Here is a 16,819-nt window from a genome sequence, read left to right as displayed (position 1 = left end):
TTTATCCATCTAACAATCTTTCAAACTATCTATCTATCAATCTGACAATATGACTAATCGCAGCTTTTAGAATAACTTTATCACTGGGTCTTTCTCCATTGACAGTGCATTAGCCTTAGTCCTCCCGGTCTTTAGGTCCTCCATCTTTTTATCGCAATTTCAAGCAAAGTGTCCCAGCTTCCTGCAGTAGAAGCACTCCCTCTTACTCATGTCGACTTGACCAGTTCCATTCCATGAACTTGAAGCCTTTGTATTTTCTTCTTTGAACTTCATCTCCTTTGTCACAATGCTCAGCATCACGTTGAGGTGATCGTAAGATTCAGGCAGTGTGTTCAAAAACATGATGCACACCTCTTCCTCAATGATAGTCATCCTGATTGATCCTAATTGGTCAGCATAAGCTTTGAATTTGACAAGATGAGTAGCAATGGAATCTCCTTCATCCATATGCATGTTGATCAGATGGCGCCTCAGGTAGGTTTTGTTGGCCATGGACTTTGTTTCATACAAAGATGCAAGTGCATCCCAGGCTTCTTTTGAGGTTCCCAAGCTACATAGTAAGCAGAGGGCTTCTTAAAGCTTGGGCATAGAGAGATTTGCATATCTTTTTTGGGACCTCCCACTCTTTGTGTATGTATCTAGACAAGAACCATTCCGAATCTTTGAGCTACAACCACCTAAGGTCTGTACCTGCATCTCTACCCATGGAGGCATATCTCACCTCCATCCTAAGATGTGCAACAACTATGACTAGGGCCCCTACAGAACCTACCTTGATCTCACCCAAAGTCAATATTCCAAGCCACTATTGTGAGCAAGGCATTCTTTTTCTTTTTTCTCAAAGAAGTGAGCAAGGAATTCAAATCTCTAGCTAAGATCATGATGCATTTTGAATATTCGTTGAATTAAAAGCCAGCATGTTAAAAGAAAAAAGTATGCAAGAGATGCCACAATGAGACCCAGTGATGACATTTGAAGTAGCGAGCTCCCAAAATATAAACAACACCATCAATGCTATAGCTTTGAATCTTCTAGTTATTTAAGGAGAGGTTTCCACGTGGAGACATTTGGAGGTTTGGAAAGAGGAAAAGGGAGGTTTGCGAGAGGTTCAGAGGGGCTTGGAGGAGGTTCGGTGGAGTGAAGCACGTGAGGATGACACTGGCAGAAGGCAGACGCATAGTGACAGTGGCACGATGAGATGAAACATGGCAGAGGCATGACACATGGTGATGCAAGTTGGCAAAGGCACAGAGGTGTGAACATGACACATGGCAGCATAGAGCAAATCCTACATGACATGTGGCAGTGCAGAGACATAGAAAGGCAGCGCAGATTTGATCGTAGACAACGGTGGTCCTAGGAAAGTGAGCAAACTGCTCAAAAGAACGATGCACAGTAGAGTTGTAGATTGCTCTGAGCGCACGGGTCTCAGAGCTGCAAAGCGCGTGGGTCTCGAAAGGCTCTAAAGAAGATGGCAAAATGGACTCTGGAGTAAACTGGAACATAGGGCGAACTAGTAGGATGGAATGCGAAGTAAATTGGCGCGGAGTTTTAGAACCTGCAATGCCATAAAATTGACCAGACGTGTATGTGGAGGTGTGTATTGGTGGTACCTAGTAATCATCCTGATTGGTCACTATGACCATGGGCCCTCCTTCCCAAAACGGGTCACGTAGAGATAATTGAAGAGGCATGGCATGGCTCATACACAATGACATGGCACACGCTGTAAACAACATAATGAAAGGTGGAAGACTAAACCGAAGAGAGAGAGATATATATATGTTATATTATACTAAAGATATTTGAATAGATTTCGTGTTTATCTTTATATGTATATTGAGCGTATATGTGTTGTTTGAGAGAGAGAGAGAGAGAGAGAGAGAGAGAGAGATTTTAAATCATATAAGATATTTATTTATATCATTTTGCATTGGTTAAAATGGCTCAAACACAATGACAAGGCACACAAAATAGACATCAAATGGCAGTCGAGCATGAAAGGTGGCAAAATAAACTGAAGAGAGATATATATATATATTATATTATAGTAAAGATATTTAGTAATATTGTTAGATTTCGTGTTGACTTTTATATGTATATTGTGTGTGTGTGTGTGTGTGTGTGTGTGTGTGTGTGTGTGTGTGTGTGTGTGTGTGTGTGTTGTTTTAGAGAGAGAGAGAGAGATTTTAAATCATATAAGATATTTATTTATTTGGGAAAGGATGATTGTGCAAACTATCGATGACCTTTGTCTCTCACGTATTCTACCACAATCCTGAGGCTCGAGTTGACACCCCTCTAGCAAAGCATCAATCATGAGGGAAATGAGCAAAACTATGAAGTAGAGCGGATGCTCAATAAATCAAATTGGAGGTGAGCCCAAAGGTATCACATTAAATCTTGAGCTCAATCTAACATGCCTCAACAAACACCAATCATAGAGGTATGGGCAATAACATTAGAAATTGTCTGTCAAGATGATAGTACCCATAGTTGCCACAAATCCTAAGGTTCAAATCAACACCCTCTAGCAAAAGACTGTTCATGAGGGCCGTGAGCAATAACATTAGAAAATGTGTGACAAGGTGATGAGAAATAATGTAAGAAAATGTATATTTATGCATAGATGGAACCCACTGTGCCCAAGGAAGTCTAAAATTAAGAAAGATTGTCAAGGAGTTAGATATGTTTTGTTCGATGACAAACCCCTAAAATTTATGATGTGGTGACATGACACATCACTAAGTTTACATACTTTTAATTGCTTGAGTCAATACTCGTGGCCCCACGTGTGTTTGGTATTTCACTTGAACATACCCCAACCTTGGGGCTTGACTTGACACACCTCTAGCAAAACATCAATCCTAGGAGATGAGCAGAGCCCTAAGATGCACGCTAAACTGTGAACCCAAAGCTATGACAAATCTTGAGGCTCGAATCAACATGCCTCAATTGAACACCGACCATATGAGGGATGAGCAATGATGTTAGAAAATGTGTGATGAGGTGATGGTACCCATACCTACCACAAACTGAGGCTCGAATCAACACACCTCTAGAAAGAGACCAATCATAAGGGGGATGAGCAATAATGTCAGAAAAAGTGACAAGCAATAATGTAAGAAAATGTATATTTATGTATAAATCGAACCCACTGTGCCTAAGGAAGTCTAAAATTAAGAGCAGATATGTTTTATTCGATGACAAACCCCTAAATTTTAAAATGTATCTATACTTCTTATTTTCTTTTTAAAAGCCAGAGAGAGAGAGAGAGAGAGAGAGATGGAAAAGGATGATTAGGGCAACTATCGGTCACTTTTGTCATTCACCTACTCTACCACATTCTTGAGGCTCGAGTTGACACACCTCTAGCATCAATCATGAGGGCGATGAGTTGAACTATGAAGTGGAGGAGGACGCTCACTAAATCAAATTGGAGGTGAACCCAAAGCTATCACAAATCTTGAGGTTGTCTCAGCATATGCCGATCATATGAGGAATGAGCAGTAACTATTTATGTATAAATGGAACCCATTGTGCTAAGGAAGTCAAAAATTAAGGGTAGCTATGTTCTATTTGATGACAAGCCCTAATGCATATTTATGTATAAATAGAACCCATTGTGCCTAAGTCAGTCTAAAATTAAGAGTAGATATGTTCTATTTGATGACAAGCCCCAAAAATTTATGATGTGGTGACATGACAAATCATTAAGTTTACACCATTTTAATTGCTTGAGTCAATACCCACCCCAAATGTGTTTGATATTTCACCGAGCAAAACTCCAGAGCAAAAGATGACGCTCACTAAATCGAATTGGAGGAGAACCCAAAACTATCACAAATCCTTAGGCTCAAATCAATTGCCTTTAGCAAACACCGATCATATGAGGGATGGGCAAAAATGTTAAAAAATGTGTTACATGGTAATGGTACCCATAGTTGCCACAAATAATGAGGCTTGAATCAACACACCTCTAGCACAACATTGATCATGAGGGGGATAAGCATTAATTTTAAAAAAAAAGTCACCAGGTGATGAGCAATAATGTAAGAAAATGTATATGTATGTATAAATGAAACCCATTGTGCCCAAGTTGGTCTAAAATTAAGAAAGATTGTCAAGGAGTAGATATGTGCTATTTGATAACAAACCCCTAAAATTTATGGTGTGGTGACATGACACATCATTGATTCAATACCCACTTGAGAGGGATCTCATAAAGAAGAGAAGAAGAACATATGATTGTGTTAGAGAGAACCCATATTATATGAAATGGAGTCACTTACATTTTACATTCCCACCTTGAGACCCAAGGGAGCAAGTCTCTAACCCCATAGACGGGTCATGCTACTTATAATATCAAGGACTACATGAAGACAAAAACCGAAGTGGCAGATGTCAATGGTTCTAGCCAAATATTACATCACATTCAATCCTCAATCTCTCAACCACAATGTAAAGTCCGAAAAGAAAAGACATCAATGCATCTCACTGGAAAGTTGCAAGGTGATTTCTCCTTGAGTTCAACTCTCATTCCTTTCCAGTCCAACATTTTGCTGCAGTCTTTATGTTGAAAACACATCACTCAACACTTGCAGATTTAGTCTTACCAGCTCATAAGGCTTCAAATCAGGGAATGAATAGCTGTCGTGTATTCCATGTCAACCATGACAACCCCATAGAGATTGTGTTTGCTTCCCCCCTCTCTCCTCTGTCTCTGTGTCCTCTCTTTATTCACTGCATTACCGTCTGACGATCTCACTTGAAATCTCACTGCCTTGTTTCTTCAGGTAACCTATTTGGTGTGTGTGTGGGTGGCTTGGGGCAGGGGGGGAGCGGGGGCTTAGAACGAGCGGGGTGTCACAGAGAGAGAGAGAGAGAGAGAGAGAGAGAGAGAGAGAGGGGGGGGGGGGGGGGGAGAGAGAGAGAGAGAGGGAGAGAGATCACAGCTTTCAGTAAGACTCTACTATGTAATTAGGGGGTTGCAAACAGCGAGGGTCAGACATCAGATACTGAAAAGATGACATCAGGTTGGGTTCTATCCTTCTTCCTGATTGAGCATTAAAACAATTAGGTATGGTTCAGGATTTCTTTTCATGACTAACATCAAATGTATTTTACAATATTGAATGCATGTATGCTGCTATGCAACCAAAGTGGAGAATGCAGTAGAGGAAAATCCATCAAGTAGCAATGATAACGAAACTGACCCCAAGACTTCTTGAGTAAGAGCAAGAAAGTGCTTTAGAAGGCTTGCCATTCGCACATCCCAATAGTACCAACACCTATTACGAGATCTGAAACTTACACCGGAAAAGGATTGTGGCCTAGATAATTTCCTGTTCGACTGAATATAGGACAAGCAACTGTCAATGGCCTTAAGATCAAAACATAGATCACCAAATTATCCCACAAATAGGGAGAACAGGCAAGTGCCGATGGTCAAAACAGCATTAGCCAGATTATACCACAAATAGAGTGCCCTAGGCGGTGAGCTGGGACCCAGTGAAGCAAGTGCAAGACAGCTAGCTTTAGTTCTCAGCAACTCAAGAATACATGACTCTATATATTGTTTTCTAAGTTTTAAATAAAGGCACTTTTCTTAGGGGGAAAAAGAATCCCACAAATTTCTGAAATGTAAAATTGCCAGTTCATGATTTAACTTTCGACCTGAGACTAGATCCAATTCCTGGACTTTCCAAAGGCATGGGAAGCACGAAAGAAAGCCAAGGAATTGTTATTCGCAATAGTTTTAATAAAGTACTATGGCATATCTCACCATGGAAACTTCTCTTCAGTCGGTTTATCCTCAGCGTACAGGATATATGTACAGATGGCCCTGGAACTGCATGTAGAGTGGAGGTGCAAGCTAAAGCTCAAGGCTAGTATATACAAGAGCAAATATACCAACAGCTCTTCACTTCTCACCAGTAAGGGATGCCTGAAACCAAAACACTGAGGGATATAGCTGTGGTAATCCAGCAGCAAGTAGAGAACAGAATATCTTCTGCTGCTCCAATATACATATATGTCCAGAGGTATGCAGTGAATTTGAAGAATGTTATGCTCTCACACATCCACACATACCATTACATGAGCCATACGTTTATTAGAAAGAACTTTATAACCGGGGCTCATGAGTTGAAATAGGAGATCAACCATGTGACCACATAATTTTATGTAGGAAAGGAAGCATCGCTGCAGTATAATCAAAACGCAAAGAGAAGGATTCAGGATCTCCAGCAGGCAGAAATGGAAAGGGAGGAAGGGGAAGTAGCCACCGCTTGCAAACAAATGCAAACAGGATCTTCAGGCACAGCTCGCCTGAGTGGATGCAAACTAGTGCAATCAGAAGGCAAAAATCGGAGAAGAAGCAGACGATGGGTTTCCATCCAACTGTTTGGAGTCATGAAGCAAGCCATGGCACTCCAGGAATGGAGTGCAATGGGTGTCGGTCTTGTGGAAAATCATTTGGAATCGGGCGAGGGAGAAACGAAACCACCACTGTACTGGAGCGAGGGATCAGACGATTCTCTGGACGTGCGCATGAAATCAGAATCGGATGCATATGGATGGCGGGGTTGCCCTTTGCCCACATCAATGCTTGAAGATCCAGGCTCAGATTGATCATTCCCGACCAAATCCTCTAGTTCTTTCACCACATCTCCCATCGTTGGCCGCTTGGCAGCAGACTCTTCCACACACGACATTGCAATGCTAACAAGCTTTTCCAACTCCAGAAGGCTTTCGTCTCTGATCTTCGGGTCCAACTTGGCTCGCAGAGCACTCATCCCTCCCTTCTCCAGCACTTCCTTCACCTCACGTACTACGTACTTTCCACGCTCGATGGGCTGCCTCGCCGTGACCAGCTCGAGAAGCACCACGCCATAGCTATATACATCACTTTTCTCCGTCAGCTGCTGTGTCAAGTAGTATTCTGGGTCCAAGTATCCCTGAATCGAAGGACCCGAGATTAGATTACCACTGAGCTACTGCACATACCTCCGCAGCAGTTGCAGAGCAGTAGAATGAATGAAAATACATACCAACGTCCCTTTGACCTGAGTAGACACATGTCCTTTTTCAGAGCCCTCGCCTGGTCCAATCTTTGACAGCCCAAAGTCCGCCACCTTCGCAATTTTCTTTTCATCAAGAAGTATGTTGGTCGATTTGATGTCCCTATGAATGATGGGAGGATTGACCAACTCATGAAGGTAAGCGATGCCTCGTGCAGCACCCAGGGCAATCATGAGTCGACGGCGCCAGTCCAATTTCATACCATTGCGACCTGTTTGGATAGTTAGAAATCGATATTGAAAGAGGGACTTCCTATGGATTGAAATGGGATGACTCCTAGTTAAAGAGAAGCCTTACCCAATAGATTCTCTCTCAAGGTACCAAACGGCATGTACTCATAGACGAGCATTTGCTCGCCCTGTTCAAAGCAAAATCCAATCAGGCTGACCACGTTCTTGTGATGCACACGAGAAAGGAGCTCAATCTCGTTCTTGAATTCCGTTGCACCTTGCATCGAATTTTCCTGTGCCCTTTTGATTGCAGCTACCTCCCCGTTCAAAAGGACCCCTTTGTATACCTGAGAAAACAGAAGTAAAGAGTGTCATGCAATTTCGCTAAAGATTAAAAACAGAATCCAAAAGGCACGAAGAACAGATTAGCAACCTGGTCACAATTGCACCCAAAAAGACACCAACTCCTATTAGCTCTGCATCATACAGAAGTGCACCTTCTCTTTGTGCCATCATATTCTAATGATCTCTATGCCTTCAAAACTCTCTGACCTTAACTTCAACCAATCAAGAGCATTATCAAGTGATCAGGAACTGTTTTGACTAACATATTGGCTAGCAGGGCTAAAAGAAACTGACTTCTCCTATTAGCTCTGCATCATGTACAGAAGTGCACCTTCTCTTTGTGCCATCATATTCTAATGATATCTATGCCTTCAAAACTCTCTTACCTTAACTTCAACCAATCAAGAGCATTATCAGGAGATCAGGAACTATTTTGACTAATATGTTGGCTAGCAGGGCTTTTAAAAATAGTGACTTCATCTTTCTCAACAAGCTGCCGAACGATTTGTTTTTTACAATGACAAGTTTCAACCTGCGGTTCTGGCTTAAGCTAGTTCCATCAATGGGGCTTTAAAAAAATATTGACTTCACCTTTCTCAACAAGCTGCCGAACGAATTGTTATTTTAAGATGACAAGTTTTAACCTACGGTTTTAGCTTAAGCTATGCTCTGCCGTGACGCTCCTGTACAAATAGTCTGTCTTCTCATGCCTGTTACCGAGCAATAAACTTGGCTACCATCATCAAAAGACCTTTCTATTTCTGTACTCAAATAATGATGAGAAACAAAATGGCAGCATGTATTCAATAATAAAATTGGATGACTCGTTCTACTGCGTTAAGAAACAACCCTATATTAAATAAATCGTCTTGAACATGGGTATATTCACTATACACAGACATTCCATGCTTTCCTGTTGTAAGCCAGCTGTATATATATACCTACTACAATATATCCAATCGTACAAATTTATATTTTTGTTGTTCTAAAGTCCAAAACTCTACAAAGAAAATAAAAGAGAAAATAAAATAATGCTTTTGACCCTGCTGTAAGCCAGCTGTAATTTAGAGTTCATATGGATTCTGTGGAACAAACCAGTGCCGAACTGCTACTTTAATATTTAATACAGTAAAACATCCCCTTTAAGCTCATCTTACTCAAAACTCCAGCCTGGAATATATCCTATTTGTTTGAACATATGTTGCCCCAGTTAACCAAAGTGAGGGTGCCCCCAGCTTATACACCACAAGCGTCCATCCACCAAGAACAAGGCTTATCATGAGGACTTGACCTCAGGTGGCATGCGGCACCATCATAGAAGGGTACCCATCATTTTCTCCCATAGGTTAACTGGCCCTTCCCCTCTCCTTTTCATCTCTCTAAACCTGTCCCTTCACTTAATAATTGCTTCCTTGCAGGGATTTAAATTTTGTTGCCATAGAGGACATACCAAGCTGGCACTTCCCCTTTCCTTTTCATCTCTCTAAACCTGTCCCATCACTAATTAATTGCCTCCTTGCTGCGATTTTAAATTTTGTTGCCATCGGGGACATGCCACACCTAGATTGAAAGACGGCCTCCATTGTTCCTTCCCATCCTCACCCATAAGTAAAATAAGCCCCCTCCCTTTTCAGTCTCTCAACCCTCGCCTCCAGTAATTTATTGCTCTAATCAACATTTGTTGACAAAAGGGCATCATGGGCCTTGAAGATTCACTCTGACACCCTTCAGAGACCAAAATCTTTCACACCCTGGATATAAAACCGTGATGAACTTATAATATAACATTTTTTATTTCATGGCATGGCCTGCTGGATGCTCTCAGTCTCATGATCTTTGCAGGCAGCCAAATAATGTAATTTTATGGTTATCAAAGTGTACCTCTTCATTTAAGGTACTCATTCAGAAAACTCACCGTGTGTCGTACGTGTAAGCTATTTGAGAGCTTCCTACTCTCATAAGGTATTGCTCCATTTGCACGTCTTCCAACCCACTCTCAAATCTGGCTGCACCAACAATCCTTCTGTAATTTATTCAATTTTAACCTTTTCATAGTTGCTTAGAGCTTCAGCACTCCATAAGAAGTTGTCTTATAGGGAAGATCCGTCCACAGCTGCAATCTTAGAAAAGTGCTACATAACCTTGAATTATTAGAGGCGCACCTCCAAAAAACTGTATTTCTTAGGTAACTTCCCAGCCTCTCACCACATCCTTTGGATCTAACATTAGGCCCCTTTCTGCTGACACCTTGCCTTTCTTGAGGAAGCATATACTTGGCCACCTTTGCAAATACCCTGTGCGCCCGCGCCCTGACACTACCCAACCAAAGGTGACGAAGAGGAACAAAAGAAAGCAGCAAGCCAGTTGAATAATACAATTTCTCATATTCTTTTCTTCAAAACTCCACCCTCTGTGGATGCTTGCTTGCGCATCCAAGCTGTTGAGGCCACTTTGCAAAATATGTTGTGTACCCTGAGATTTCAACTTCTGCAGATGTGTGGACATAGGAGACATTACCATGAGAGTACGTGGTTAACAAACCAAAGATTAGGCAAGTCCATGCATGGTGCCTGCTCATCTTTTAATTTAATCGCAATAGCCATTCGGTGGACACCTTCAAGTATGCGAAGAGCCAATGACCCGTGTAAAATCCTATCGTCCTCAAAACAAACTTATTTGCAAATCCTAATATTCGCTTATTCTTTCAATAGCTAATGACCATTTCACCTCTATGGATTTCAGGCTCCTAATGAGAGCCTGGTAGCGTGGGGAATACGGCTTAGAAGGGCGTGGGGGGCGACCCCATCATACAAACTGAATCTGCTCCTTTGGAGAGTGATTGTTGGGAAAATGCCTATGAGAGCAAGAATTGCCAAATGGAATCCCAATATTGGCCCTACTTGCCTGCTTTGCAAGTCAGGGAGGGAAACCCATATGCACTTATTCTGGGATTGTTTCTTCAGCAGAGAGGTTTGGAAGCAGACAATTCACAGTCTGGCCAGAGCTCAAATCCATCTCAAAGTTAGCTGGAAAATGGCCCTCTTAGGAGACAGGGGTGGACTGCTTGACCCCTTATATGATTTTTGGCAGCTGGTTAGAGGGTTCGTGATTCAACATATTTGGAAGCAGAGAAACAACTTAGTCTACCACAGACCCCATCTTGGGAGAATGCTGGCTGCGGCTATACTAGATGATATAAGAAAGGCTGTGCATTTTTTTGGGAAAGACAATGAGAGCTTTAGAGTGATAGGTAGAAGCTTGAACTAAAGGTGTTTGCCTCTCTTTCTGAGGCTGCCTTCTCTTTTCTTTTTGTACAGTTCACTTTACCTTTAATACATACTTTCGTTACCGCAAAAAAAAAACTTTAATGGTAGAACGATAAGGATTATCTCAACCAGGTTAAGAGTCTCTAGGAAGGATTGGTGGTAGCCTCTATTCCCATGCTAGGTTAGGTCCTATAAGGAATCTTGCAGTTGGCAAGTTTATCCCTTGGTAGAGGATCCCTTGGTACTCGAGGATTGAGACGATTGATAAAAGCTCAACATAAGGAAGGCAATAAAATGTTACATGACATTGAGATTAAAAGTTCAAGTGTCTACCTTTCCATAGCCTCCTGAACCGATCTCGTTGCTTTCACTGAAATTATTTGTAGCTTTCTTGAGCTCGGAATACGAGAACCATCGTGCCCCCTTCAGCTTTGGAGCACCAACACTCTCCCCGCTCACACCACCCCAAGAAGCTGCATCAATTGATACCATTGGTATTTTAAGTCATCATACAGAAGAAAGGACCGTTGATGCATGATTAAACTTGATAGAATTCTTTAAGCTTTTCAGGGACATCTAGGAACGAAGTCAGAAAACATCAAAACGCTGTTACAAGTCAATCGATGATTCACAGTACCGAAGGGCTTGCTTAGCTCCAATGCTTTATCAGCCCGGCGCTTTTGCAACATAGCAAATATGCATAAAGCAATGACCACCAAGACCAGAACTGAAGCTCCCACTGCGATTCCTATCTTTGCATTGGTGCTTAATCCAGTTCCAGATGTGTTAACCCCTTGCAACATCAGTGCATTTTATAAACGTCAGTCTTACGACGAGAAACAGCAACAAATGAATAGTGGCGAGTAGATAAATTTCACCTTCGTGAGCACATGGCTCCTGCTGAAATACAGATCTTCGAATGAAAACAGACCACAACATAATGACAATGGCGGAAATCGCTGAAAAGGATGTTCACCTTCTATAGGATAGGGATCTGCCCTAAACATAGATGGTCCAAACCCAGGCACATCAATCCCCGGATCTAAAATTACAGTGGTCATTCTCAAGATGTCATCACGACTCCAACGGACTGCTCCGTCTTTAAAAATCGCCACTCTGATGATCAGCTGGGATTGGTCGTTGAAGCTGTCCGAGGGAACCTCAACTTGCTTGGCAGTTACATTCACAAGTTTGGCAAGGGCAGAAACAAATGAATCGATTTTTGAGGCATTGACAGTGGTGGTAAAAGAAGGTGCCCGAAAAGTGAAGGTTCCTTGAAAAGGAACCCCACAGGAGCAATCAAGACGACTTGCCATCATTCCTGAAGGACACGGATTAGTGCAGCCATTCCCGTTGAGATCGGAACTGGGTGGGGGCGGTGTAGTTTGGGAGCAGAGCTTAGGATTAAGCAAACCACTTTTACATGCGGGGTTGCCCTGCAGCCTACATAGAAAGATTCAAGTATTACGCTGAGATGTGAATTCGGAAGCTACATCTGTTATTGCATCCTCGTGCAATAGAACTTTAGAAGTCTGCACCAGAGGGACAGAAAACATACTGAAGAGCCAGGCTGGGATTTGTTCCTGGATTCACTGATGCAATAGCATTATTCTCCAATGACACAAGGAGGAGTTGGCTGCCGGCATTACTAAGGTCCACAGAGCCATTGAGCTGGTTGTTGTCAAGTTCTCTGCAACATACAATTTCAGACACTGAGTATGCGCGTCGCTGCAAAAAACTGTCACAAATTCGAGATAATCGATGACTCTTTGTCATGGAGGAAGTACTAACACTACGGATAGGACAGGCAGACTAAAAAGCGTCGCTGGAATTTCTCCAGATAACTCGGCATTTTGAATGTCCCTGCGCAGATATTGCAAGTCATATATAAACCTCAGATGCAAAGAGGACTGGTAGACGAAAGAGCAACAGGACTTTAGAGAGCAACTCACAAATCGGTTAAGGAGGACAGATTTGCAAGCCAAGAGGGCAAACCGATACCAGCAAAGGAATTGTTGCTCAATGACCTGTTCCAATCAGCATGAAAACATCAGATTTGCAGACATCTGCACAAGCACCTTCAATTTCTTAAGATTGTGGATCCCCAGTGCTTACAAGACTTGTAGGGCGGTGAGAGTTGACAAATCGGGCAAAGGCCCTGAGAGCTGATTCGAGCTCAATTGCCTGCAAGATGCAATCAAGTCATCTAGAAATGATTTTCGAACAGATTCCTGTAACTGACAAATGAAATATTCGCGCACGCAAATGTCCCCAGACTAAGTAGCTTACAATACGGTTAAGTTGACAAGTTGGTTGATTTCAGTTGGAATAGGACCCCTAAATTGATTGTTGTCAAGCTTCCTGTTGAGCGAGAGATATAGAAACAGATAAAGCTATAATTAGTTTACACCTTCCAAAGAGGAAAGTGATCTGTGAGATCAAAGCAGATACACTGTGAGGAACGACATTCTCGATCGACTACTACCAAACAATAGCAAAATGAATGATGCACACTCAGTACTCACATAATGAAAAGATATCCCAAGTGCCCTAACGCCGTTGGGATTGGGCCACTGAATTGATTAGAATCTAGTAACCTTTCAACATGACAACAATTAGGATCACAGCAACGACATGCGTCGCACATATCAGCAGCACCGTCAGGCGAATGTAAGTAAATCCTAGCTTTAATTACTTTGAAAGCGGTTACACGTCCTAAAAAGAAGAAAGGCAATGCAAATGTTAGTACAACAATACAATTAAAGCACTTACAGGTGAATCAGAATCATGCCGGGATGGAAGATAGCTGCTGGAAGGCTTCCGTCGAAATTGTTGTTGTTCAAATGACTACAATGGCATACAGTATTTTTAGAGGTTGATCCAAACGATGATCAGCGCAAGGCTTGAAGCTGGCAACGACTTACAAATGTGCTGCGCTTGTCAAGTTATCCAAACCAGCATTCGCTTGGCTCTTTCCATCAGACGAATACGGAAGTGCACCTTGCAACTGATTGAACGCAAGATCCAGCCAGTATAACTTAGAAAGGAGACCCAGCTCATGTGGAATAGATCCTGAGAGGGAATTGCCATTCAAGTACCTGCAAGCAACATGAATGCACGTCGATCAAATTCGCAGATAGAATACTGATGAGAGGCATACAGTATAATAAAACAGAATGCTTAAGAGAGGGCAGAAAGCATAATCGCCCAATTAATCCTTACAAAAAGGTGAGGTTCTTAAGCTGTCCAAGAGCAGGTGGAATGGTCCCCGACAAGTAATTGGACTCCAGAACCCTGAGGCCAAATTGTAGAAAACATTACGGAATACACATGAACAAGTTGAATCGCTCCTTGAACGCTCTCGAATTGCACGTCCTTGATTGTGCTTGATCTGAAGCGAGAGAAGAGACATACGGAGAAGGGAGTCACTCACAAGCTGATGAGACTGGAGAGAGACCCAAGCTGTTGAGGAAGCGGTCCGCTGATATTGTTGAAAGACAAATCTCTACAGAGTGAAAGCAAACGATCAAGGGATTGGCAAAGGAGGGTGGGAAGGGCATGAAGCAGCAGAAAAAGAAAGAGGTGATGATATGGGGAGGGAGGTTACAAAGTCTGCAGAGCAGCGAGGCGGCCGATGTCGGAAGGGAGCTGGCCTTGCAAATGGAGGCCGGTGAGGACGCTGCGAGGGAAGAAAGTAGTGCAAAGTTAGATGGGTGATGAGGAGGAAAGGTGGGTAGGTGTTGTTGGGCTGATAGATTTGATCGATAGATTGCTGATAGATTTATAGATAGATTTGATCGATAGATTGATAGATATCTAGATGGATAGGAAGATTGATCGATAGATTGATAGGTCGTACGCACAGAGATGTTACTCGTTGAGGAGCTGTTGTAGAATCATCGCAGGTGACGCCAACCCAGTGGCTTCCACAAGGATCGTCGCCAGTCCACTGGAGAATCGTCGCTGCTCCCCATGCATCCTGCAACGCCAACAACGCGTTCCCTGCAGCACAACCATTCTCTTCGATTCTTAGCGGCTCCATCGAACCATTACATACTTGCATCCTTTTGCTTTCGCAAACACAACAGATTGGAATCCGCCACCAAAAACATACACACTTTCGCTTGAACCCTTTTGCTCCAGCCAAACCAATAGATTCGCATGCTGTCCTGCACTCTCTCCTTCCAACAGATTGGGATGGAACACTTCCTCTCTTACTAATTATTTACTCTCTCCTTCCCCTCTTCTTCCTCCCTCCTCGTCTTTTATCCCTCCAACCCGCTCTTCCTTGCAGAACATCTCCTCCTTCGCCCAGTTCGTTCTTATGTCAACTGCCATATCCTGCACTAGCTTCCACATCTGCTCCTGGCCCGTGTTTTCGAAAGTCAACTTCCATATTCCTGCAACCCACACTCGCTGCTCCTGCGCCCCCTTCGTTCATGTGTTTTCCACAGTCCTCTACCATCCTCCGACCCACTCTAGCTTGTACAACCCGCACTAGCCTGATCGACGTCCGCTCCTGCGCCATGTTTTCGAATTTTAACTACCATATCCCTGCACCTACTCTAGCTGGCACATCTCCTCCTGCACCCGCTTCATTCATATGTTATCGAAAGTCAACCAAACTTCAACATGTGCTCCTGCGCCCTATGTTTTCGAAAGTTAACTACCATATCCCTGCAACGCACTCTAGCTTGCACATCTCCTCATGCACCTCCTTCGTCCATCTGGTTTCGAAAGTCAACTACCATATGCCCATGAGACTTTTCCGTTTGTTATCAAGATGACTTTGAGTTCCTGTACATACTAACCGTCATCTGAGTTCGTGAGACCGTCCGCTCGCCGTAGAAGGCTGCACGCACATACAAACGCCCACAATACCAACAAGCGCCCTTGCGGAGCTGAGAATATCCATCGGGGACGGCCACCCATTGCGTGTTCCATGAAGGCTGTGCTAGCTGCGAGTGCGCTCTAGAAAGGGGGAGGAGTCACATGGGAAAAGCAGCATCTGAAGGAAAGGCTCTCGGTATGTGATGCCATCTTGGGAGGACCGGAGAAGAAGGGGTGTCAATGCCGAGCTGAAGGACGAAGCGAGGCAAGGATTAGATGGGACGTAAAGGACAATGTTGACGCTGATGCTTCGTTTTTATCTACATCTAGCTGGCTAAAATCACCGCTATATTTAGGGGTTCCATTTATTTGATCTACCTTTGGATCATGTGAGATTCGGGCCTCGACGGACTGCGAATTTGGCGGCTGATTTAGCCCACTACATTGAATGCTGACCGCACGCCAGCTCACCTCGCCAGAATTGATGAAATCCAGCCGTGCAGCCCTTCAATGCGAGCAAAGTACTCTCGATTTTTGCGCCTCCCGTGATGAAACGACTGCGGAAAAATATCAATCGTTGCTAATACTTGCTATTGACCGATTCTTTCCGACTTCTTCAGCCACGATGCTAAATATGCCGCCAAAAAAATTGTTCGAATTGACCCGGCTTTGAGGCTTAATTAAGCGGCCAGCTTGGTCCCCTCCATTCGCCGCTAAGAGCGAGTTCCCACGCATAGCAAACTCAGCCACCACCTCAAGCCCCTGAATTTTCACTGCCAAAAATTGGCATTCCTTGGCCCCCTTGGAGACAGATTCGAGCGCTTTCCACCCGGGCAAAGCGGGGCCAAGGTCAATTGAAAATTCGTGAGAACGGTTTTTGCGCTATGCTTGGATTTGCCAGCCCTCCCAACAGTTTTGCTAGCTTGGCCGAACGTGGGAACTCGCTCTAACTCTCTTATGAAGGGCTCTTGGCCCAATAAGGAGGAGTTAAGAAAAATTGTTACAGTTGGCCCAATAAGGACGGGTTAGGAAAAATTGTGTCCAAGGCCCGTCCATTCCATCCCCTCAAATCACACATTGGTACTATAATTAGCAACCTACTTTATAAAACATGACCACCGGGTA

The 16,819-nt window shown here is 43.2% G+C and overlaps 1 protein-coding gene across 1 annotated transcript; it reads right to left on the bottom strand.

Annotated features, from left to right (window-relative positions):
* Positions 1–5,610: 5,610 nt before the first annotated feature.
* LOC147897458 (leucine-rich repeat receptor protein kinase HPCA1-like) lies at positions 5,611–15,923 on the bottom strand. The gene is made up of 19 exons (XM_087379934.1): positions 15,676–15,923; positions 14,728–14,866; positions 14,472–14,543; positions 14,298–14,369; positions 14,087–14,158; positions 13,789–13,962; positions 13,637–13,711; positions 13,390–13,461; positions 13,154–13,225; positions 12,980–13,048; positions 12,817–12,891; positions 12,656–12,727; positions 12,423–12,554; positions 11,841–12,307; positions 11,502–11,657; positions 11,198–11,337; positions 7,381–7,600; positions 7,053–7,294; positions 5,611–6,959 (listed from the first exon to the last, which is right to left on the bottom strand). Exons 1-19 carry the CDS (start codon positions 15,806–15,808, stop codon positions 6,474–6,476), a joined length of 2,940 nt encoding a protein of 979 aa, XP_087236060.1. The 5' UTR covers positions 15,809–15,923; the 3' UTR covers positions 5,611–6,473.
* Positions 15,924–16,819: the final 896 nt, after the last annotated feature.

The sequence above is a fragment of the Dipteris shenzhenensis genome, chromosome 10 (genome assembly GCF_047967505.1).
Source record: "Dipteris shenzhenensis isolate YYH24624 ecotype China chromosome 10, Dip_SZ_1.0, whole genome shotgun sequence".
In the NCBI taxonomy this organism is placed as follows: domain Eukaryota; kingdom Viridiplantae; phylum Streptophyta; class Polypodiopsida; order Gleicheniales; family Dipteridaceae; genus Dipteris; species Dipteris shenzhenensis.
The sequence above is the reverse complement of the archived record's forward strand: the minus strand, read 5'-3'. Positions and strand labels throughout refer to the sequence as shown.

Coding starts and splice junctions, on each gene's coding strand:
- LOC147897458 (XM_087379934.1), bottom strand. CDS start 15,808: ATGGAACACGCAATGGGTGGCCGTCCCCGATGGATATTCTCAGCTCCG. Junction 14,867..15,675: donor TCTCACGAACTCAGATGACG/GTTAGTATGTAC, acceptor GTTGTGCTGCAG/GGAACGCGTTGTTGGCGTTG. Junction 14,370..14,471: donor CTCGCTGCTCTGCAGACTTT/GTAACCTCCCTC, acceptor TTCACTCTGTAG/AGATTTGTCTTTCAACAATA.